The 8,042-nt window shown below is 39.8% G+C and overlaps 1 protein-coding gene and 1 pseudogene across 1 annotated transcript; both read left to right on the forward strand.

Annotated features, from left to right (window-relative positions):
• Nucleotides 1–277: 277 nt before the first annotated feature.
• LOC137965284 (uncharacterized) lies at nt 278–4,893 on the forward strand (annotated as a pseudogene).
• A 1,151-nt stretch (nt 4,894–6,044) lies between these two features.
• LOC137965285 (pentatricopeptide repeat-containing protein At2g20540-like) lies at nt 6,045–6,623 on the forward strand. Its single transcript, XM_068811613.1, has 2 exons — nt 6,045–6,136; nt 6,191–6,623. Exons 1-2 carry the CDS (start codon nt 6,045–6,047, stop codon nt 6,621–6,623), a joined length of 525 nt encoding a protein of 174 aa, XP_068667714.1.
• Nucleotides 6,624–8,042: the final 1,419 nt, after the last annotated feature.

Raw genomic sequence — 8,042 nt, forward strand, 5'->3', positions numbered from 1 at the left:
TATATTTTTGTGTGTGTCTAACCTTATTTGCAGAGTGTCCAAATCATATCGTATAATCAAGGGAAAAATACGGACGAAGAGAGTTCATCGGCCGCTATTTCGAAGCTACAAATGCAAGCATTATTGGGGGAGATGAAAAGGATGATGAGGGCAGAGATGGTGGAACTGCATGGGATGTTGGCAGAAATGCAGGGGAGGTTGGAAAGGGTCGAAGAGGGGACACAAAGAGTGCAATCTCTACTTGTTCCAAACACGGCATCAAAGGGAAGTTGAGGATATGGGCGATTTTGAAGGTGACAATTTAGGGGAGTTTGATAGGATTTCAGGAGGCAGCCATAGGAGATATGGCCAGGATAGAGAAGCTAGGAACAGGGTAGATAGCCACTTGGGAAGTATGAAGTTGAAAAATTCCTGCTTTTCAAGGAAAAACTGACCCTGAATCCTACCTCGAATGGGAAAAAAAGATGGAATTGGTTTTTGATTGTCACAATTACTCCGACTTGAAAAAGGTCAAGCTCCCTGCCTTTGAATTTATCGATTATGCTATTGTGTAGTGGGACCAGTTAGGCATCAATAGGAGACAGAGTGGAGAATGTCCTATTGACAATTGGGATGAGATGAAGAGGGTGATGAAACGACATTTTGTATCCAGTCATTACTACCGGTATATATACCTTAAGTTGCATGGTCTCTATCAAGGTAACTGAAGTGTTGATGAATACTATAAAGAGATGGAGATGGCAATGATTAGAGCTAATGTGGAGGAGGATCTGGAGGCGACAATGGCCAGATTTTTAAATGGGTTGAATCGGGAGATTGCTAACACCATTGAAATACACCATTATGTGGAATTGGAAGAATTGGTGCAATTGGCTATAAAGGATTGAGAGGCAACTCAAGAGAGGTGGTATACGGTCAAGAGCAGCTCCACAGAGTACCGGTACAGAACCTTGGAGGTCAAACTACCCAAAGAAGGAAGAAACTTCATCCACCTTCAAGGCCAAACCAGACCCCAAAACAGCCACTACTACCACAACTTCTCAAGGTAAATCAGTACCGCTTTCGGTTCGTCCTAGTGACATTCGTTGTTTTAAATGTCAAGTGCGCAGACACATAGCTAGCCAATGCCCGTACAAGCAACTTATGGTGATCTGGGAAAATGGGGAGATTGAGTCCGAAGATGAAGATGATTTAAAGGACTTGCCACCATTGGAGGACGCTCCCATCGGAGATGAGGAGTACGGGGCAGATCATTGTGAGATGCTTGCATTAGTCGCACGACGAGCCTTAAACTTGCAAGATCAAGAAGAGAAAGAAGAAGTACAAAAGGAGAACATCTTTCACACTCATTGTCACGTGAAAGATAAGGTATGTAGTATTATTATAGACCGCGGTAGTTCCACTAATGTTGCTAGTACTTCTATGGTTGAAAAGTTAGTGCTCACTACACTTCAGCACCCTCGTCCATACAAGTTGCAATGGTTGAATGATAGTGTTGAAATAAGGGTCATGAAGCAGGTTGTGGTACCTTTTCGAATTGGTAAATATGAGGATGAAGTATTGTGTGATGTGGTACCAATACAAATTGGACATCTACTCTTAAGAAGACCGTGGCATTTTGACTGACGTGTGTAGCATGACGGCTTCACCAACAAGTACTCATTCACATAAAAGTGGAGGACCATCACGCTAGTTCCATTGACCCCAAAACAAATCTATGATGATCAAGTGAGGTTGCAACATTTGCATGGTAAAAAAAAAAATTGACAGTGCAAAAGAATGAGAGTACAAAAAAAATGTTGTGCATAATGAGAGTGAGAGAAAAACAGAGAAAAAAGAAAGAAACTTCTATGCAAAAATGAGTGAGGTTAAGAACGGCCGATGATTGTACTCATGTACAAGAAGGATCTTTTAAACACTGACCAACTTGATGCTAGCCTGCCTAGTGTTGTTGTTTCTCTCTTGCAGGACTTCGAGGAGTTATTTACCAAGGAGGTACCACATGGGTTACCACCTCATCGAGGGATTGAACGCCAAATTTATTTCATTCGCGGTGCATCCATTCCAAACTGACCAAGATATAGGAGGAACACAGAGGAGAAGAAAGAACTTCAAAGGCAAAATGAAGAATTGATGGAAAAAGGACACGTGAGAGAAAGCATGAGTCCTTGTGCAGTACCGGTGATTCTAGTGCCTAAGAAGGATGGATCATGGAGGATGTGTGTTGATTGTAGGGGCCATTAACAACATCACGGTAAAGTATCGACATCCTATTTCTCGTTTAGATGATATGTTTGATGAGTTACATGGTTCTTGTGTGTTTTCAAAAATAGATCTTAAGAGTGGATATCATCAAATACGAATGAAAGAAGGAGATGAATGGAAGACAGCATTTAAAACAAAATATGGATTGTATGAGTTCTAGTCATGCCATTTGGGTAAACTAATGCACCTAGTACTTTCATGTGTTTAATGAATCATGTTTTTCGTGCTTTCATTGGAAAATTCGTTGTTGTTTATTTTCATGATATTCTCATTTATAGCAAGAATTTACATGATCATGTCTCACATTTTCAGTCTGTTTTGGAGGTGCTTAGAAATGAGAAGTTATATGCTAACCTCAAAAAGTGTACTTTCTACACCAATAATATTGTTTTTCTAGGTTTTGTTGTGGTTGCTAAAGGTATTGAGGTGGATGAAGAAAAGATCGAAGCCATCCAAGAGTGGCTGACACCCTCCAGTGTAGGTAATGTTCAGAGTTTTCATGGGCTTGCTAGTTTTTACAGGAGATTCGTGAAAGATTTTAGCACCATTGCGGCACCGCATACCGAAGTTATCAAAAAGAATGTTGCATTCAAATGGGGTGAAGAACAAGAGATGGCATTCAGCTTCTTAAACATAAGCTTACTCATGAACCTTTACTTGCTTTACCTAATTTTTCTCTTACATATGAAATTGAATGTGATGCTTCTGGTGTAGGATTAGGCGTTGTGCTGATTTAGGAAGGAGACCACTCGCGTACTTTAGCGAGAAGCTCAGAAGGGCTGCACTTAACTACCCCACTTATGAAAAAGAGTTGTATGCCTTAATTCGAGAATTAGAGACATGGCAGCACTACCTGTGGCCTAAGGAGTTTGTGATTTATACGGATCAAGAATCCCTGAAACATTTGAAAGGTCAACACAATCTGAACAAGAGACATGTTTGTTGGGTTGAATTCATTGAAACTTTTCCTTATGTCATTCGATATAAACAAGGAAAGGAAAATGTGGTGGCGGATGCACTGTCACGCAGGTATGCCTTAATCTCTTGAGGTTAAATTTATTGGTTTTGAGCACATTAAGGAACTTCATCAAGATGACCATGTTTTTGGGAAAATTTATAGTTCTTGTGAAAAATCTGCAGAAGGTAAGTTCTATAGGCATGAAGGCTTCTTGTTTGGAGAGAATAAATTGTGTGTGCCTAATTGTTCAATGAGATACTTGTTAGTTTGATAATACCATAGTGGGGGTTTAATGGGACACTTTGGAGTCGCTAAGACTTTAGCTATTTTGCAGGAGCACTTCTATTGGCCACACATGAATCGAGAGGTTGAGAGAATTTGTGGTAGATGTGTCACTTGTAGGCAAGCAAAATTGAGGGTTCAGCCAAATGGTCTTTACACCACTACCTATTCCCAGTTCACCTTTGATTGATGTTTCGATGGACTTTGTTTTGGGTTTACCTAGGAGTCGACATGAGAGGGATTCAATTTTTGTAGTTGTAGATCGGTTTTCTAAGATGGCTCATTTTATTCCTTGTCATAAGACTGATGATGCTTCTCATGATGCAGATTTGTTCTTTAGGGAGATTATTAGGTTACATGGTATGCCTAGGACAATCGTTTCAGATAGGGATGCTAAGTTCTTGAGTTACTTTTGGAAGACATTATGGGGAAAATTAGGTACAAAACTTTTGTTTTCTACTACTTGTCATCCTTAAACCAATGGACAAACAGAAGTAGTTAATAGAACCTTATCCACATTGTTGAGGGCTGTCTTTGGTAAGAACATTAAGACTTGGGAGGATTCTTTACCACAAGTTGAGTTTGCTTATAATCGTACCATCCATTCTGCTACAAAGTGCTCACCATTTGAAATTGTTTATGGTTTTTGTTGGAAGATGGGCTCAAGCCCACGAGCTCAAGACAAGAAGCCCACACGTCAAAGGAGTGGCATAAGTTTAAAATATGGTACTTTCCATAAAGATGGCATAGAAGTGTAAATATGAGTTCCTTTTATGTCTTTTGTTTTATCAAGTTGTAGCCCTAAGGGTATTGTAAAACTATAAATAAAGGCATTGGCTAAGAGGTAGGGCATTGAAGCACTCTCCTCTATTTCCACAAATTCGTCCAGCCCTCATCTTTCTTTTTGACGCAACCCTCTTCTCCCTTAATCCAAACTCTCTTCTTCCACGTTTTTCTTCTTCTCTTCTCCTTCTCTCTTCTTCTTCTTCTTCTTTCTTGTTGATCTAAAGTTCCTTTCATGAGATCCTAAATTCTACAGTTTTAATCCTTTAACTCCTTTAGATTTATCACCTTTACCTATTTCTGAGCATGTGAACTTAGATGGTCAAAAGAAGGCCAAATTTGTGAAGCAACTCCATGAGAGGGTTCGGCTCAACATAGAGAGGAAAACCAAATAATACATCAAGAAAGCTAACAAGGGATGTCACAAGTCGCTTTTCTAGGCTGGTGATTGGGTGTGGTTACATATGAGGAAAGAAAGATTTCCAGCACAAAGACATTCTAAGTTGCTGCCCCGAGGAGACGGACCATTTCAAGTTCTAAAACAGATCAATGACAATGCTTACAGACTTGACTTTGTTATGCATGCAATAACGTTATTATTTTAGTTGTTTTCTTTAATTTACTTTATTCATTTCAGTCTTAGGCCATAAGGGTATTTTTGTAATATTTTATTTATTGGGGTATGTTTGGAATATTTTATTTATAGGGGTATTTTTGTAATATTTTATCTTAAACCCTAATAGGGTGAACCCTATTTAAGGAGGTATGAGTAATGAGAAATAAAAGAAATGAGAATTAGGTTAAATCTAGTGTAAGCATGCTTAGAGTTCTCCTCAACGAGCTCTAGGGTTTTCAAACTTCCCTTTGGCTTGATCTTCGTTCACCATGTCTCCCTACGAATCCATGTGTCAAATCTGGGACCGTAACAACTGGTATCAGAGTGGAAACACGATGAGCCAAGAAGACCCATGGTTGGCGATGCATAGACAAATCAGATAAATGGCTGCAGTAGGCATTGCATCAGAAAGAATACCTAAATGGCGTGCATCCTAGATGAAGTATTTTTTTTCAACGAAGCAATATGAGGCAGTCGATCGAGACGCAGTCTTGAACGGGAAAATGGGTGACAAATTAACCACTTCATCCCGTCTACAAGCCGAAGCCTCTGTGGAAGATTTGGTGACAATCTCAGATCCGAACAGGCAAAGAGGCTTTGCGTCACAAAAAATCAAGATTTCCACGCAAGGGATGTGACTTCCGGCCACCACCCACCACTCGCAAGCCACCTCTCAATAGACCAGAGCAAACCCAAGTTCCAAATTGGGGGGGTAAGCGTCTTGGAAATTTTTTTTGTTGACGGTCTTTGTTTTTCTGTTGACTATGTGTATGTTCGTTGCCCAATTGAAAATGTGGGCAGTGGAATTAGAACACGTCCTCTAATTTTTTATTTTTTTTTGCCATATGTGGGGAAGAATGAGAAGCGGTATGAGCATTGTAGTTGTTCTGTGCAGTAGAGCAAAAGCACAATTCTCCTCCCATTCGGGTTTACCTGTATAGCCTTCAAACTGGGTGTTGCAAAGCCATAAGGAGAAGGATATGGGAAGCTAATCATATGTTTTGGCACATGATTTTTACGGGTTTTAGTCCAGAGGTAGTGACATACACCTGTTTGATTGATGACCTTTCGTGGAGTGCTATAATTGGAGATTAAGAGCAGAATGGGCTTGCCTTAGAAGCTCTAAGAAGTTGTAGGGACATGGCAGTGGCTGTATTTCGTCCTACTCAATTCAGTTTTGCCTCTTGTATTTCTGCTTGTTCTGGTTCAGCAGCTTTAGATGTTGGACGACAGTTTCATTCTTTGATGATAAAAGCTAGTTTTTGCTGAGATGTCTATGTTGGCAGCTCGATTGTTGACATGTATGCTAAATGTGGAAACATAGAGGATTCTATTTGTGCTTTTCATGGTTTCAATGATCCTACTATTGTTCCCTACAACACTATGCTATCAGGACTGGCGCAGCATGGCAGAGCAGGCCAAACAATTCAAATATTCAAAGAGTTGGAGAAAACGGAGACAGATCCTAACAAAAAAAAATTCATTTGTTTGCTCACAGCCTGTAGTCATGTGGGCCTTCTAGAGGAGAGCATGTTCATCTTTGATGTGATGTGCGACCACTATAAGATTGAGCCAGAATCTAAACATTATTTCTGCTTGGTTGATGTTCTTCGGCGAGCTGGAAACCTCGATTATGCATATAAAATCATTGCTGGATGCCTTTTCAATGTGGGGGTTTCCATATGGAGAACATTACTAAGTGCTTTTTGGACGTCTTAGAATGTAAGTATAGGAGCGGAATCAGCAAAAAGAGTGATGCAGTTAGAGCCCGATGATCATGCTTCTTACGTTCTTCTATAAAATCTCTACTCCGAAGCTGGGTTATTGAAAGAATCTTGGGTACTCAAGAAGAAAATGGCAAATATTGGAGTAAGAAAGGATCCCGGAAATAGCTGGGTAAAAAATTTTCTTACTATTGATGAAGCACTGGATCTCATCAAGGAAATGGTGGAGAAGGGCATTGGTCCAGCGTCTTCTCCATCTACAGTTCCTATCACATTACTCTGTGAGGCTGGTCGTCTCAAGGAAGCATGTGAGCTGCTTATTGACATGAGAAAAAGAGGTGCTTGTCCTAACGTTCAAACTTACACTGGTTTGATCCCTGGTTTGTTTAGAGTGGATTACTTTGAAATTGCTATTGGCTTGTTTCACAAAATGTTACAAGATAGTGTGGTTCCTAACACAGTCACTTACAATGCTTTACTCCATGGTTTGTGGTCCGACGGAAAAGTTGGCCTTGCTAGTACAATTTTTGATGAAATGACAAGATTCAGTTGCATGCCAAATGCTCAGACTCACAAGGAGATGATTAAGGGTTTTTCCTTACAGGGTGGAATGGACAAGGCAATGACTATTTTTAACAAGATGTTACAGATAGGTCCATCCCCAAATCAGATCACGTATAATACTTTTATAAATGGATATTGCAAATTGGGAAATCTGAATATTGCAATGAGATTGTTGAATTTCATGCAAAAGAATGGATGTGAACCAGATGAGTGGACATTTACAGAACTGATTTGTGGATTCTGCCAAATGGGTACGTTGGATTTGGCATTAGATATGTTCAATAAAATGGCAGACTGTGGATTAAATCCAAATAAGGTCAGTTATACTGCATTAATATATGGATATTGCAAGAGGGAGGCGATGGGGATGGCACTATCGTTGTTGTAAAAGATCAAGGAGATTGGTTGTAGACCAATGTGCGTACATATAATGTGATATTTAATGGATTTTGCAAACAGAATCGGTTACCAGAAGTAGAAAAGCTCTGTAGAGAAATTGCAGAACAGGGGTTGTTCCCAACTGTTGTAACCTATACACCTTTGATTGATGGATTGTGGGAGCTTGCTGATGAAAGTGAATGTAAATATGATACTAAATTTGTCCAGAACTCTTGGGATATGGTGAGGGATAAATCAGTATGAAATGTAAGTCCTGGAAGTCCGTAGCAGATTACTTTTATGGTAGTTCATGGTGAGGGAAATACAAAGACTTCTTTTAAAGTTGTTGGTAATGAGGAAAGATCTTCCTTTGACTATCCAATAGTCATGTTAATGAATATTTCTGATGATGTGCAGCAAGCACCGCTGCCAAAGGTAGTTGAGGGGGCTCTATTACCTCTAATAGAAGTTC

Source organism: Aristolochia californica, unplaced genomic scaffold (genome assembly GCF_029961685.1).
Source record: "Aristolochia californica isolate CCGP_79_NKW_82.1479 unplaced genomic scaffold, dmAriCali1.0.hap1 SCAF_5, whole genome shotgun sequence".
NCBI lineage: Eukaryota > Viridiplantae > Streptophyta > Magnoliopsida > Piperales > Aristolochiaceae > Aristolochia > Aristolochia californica.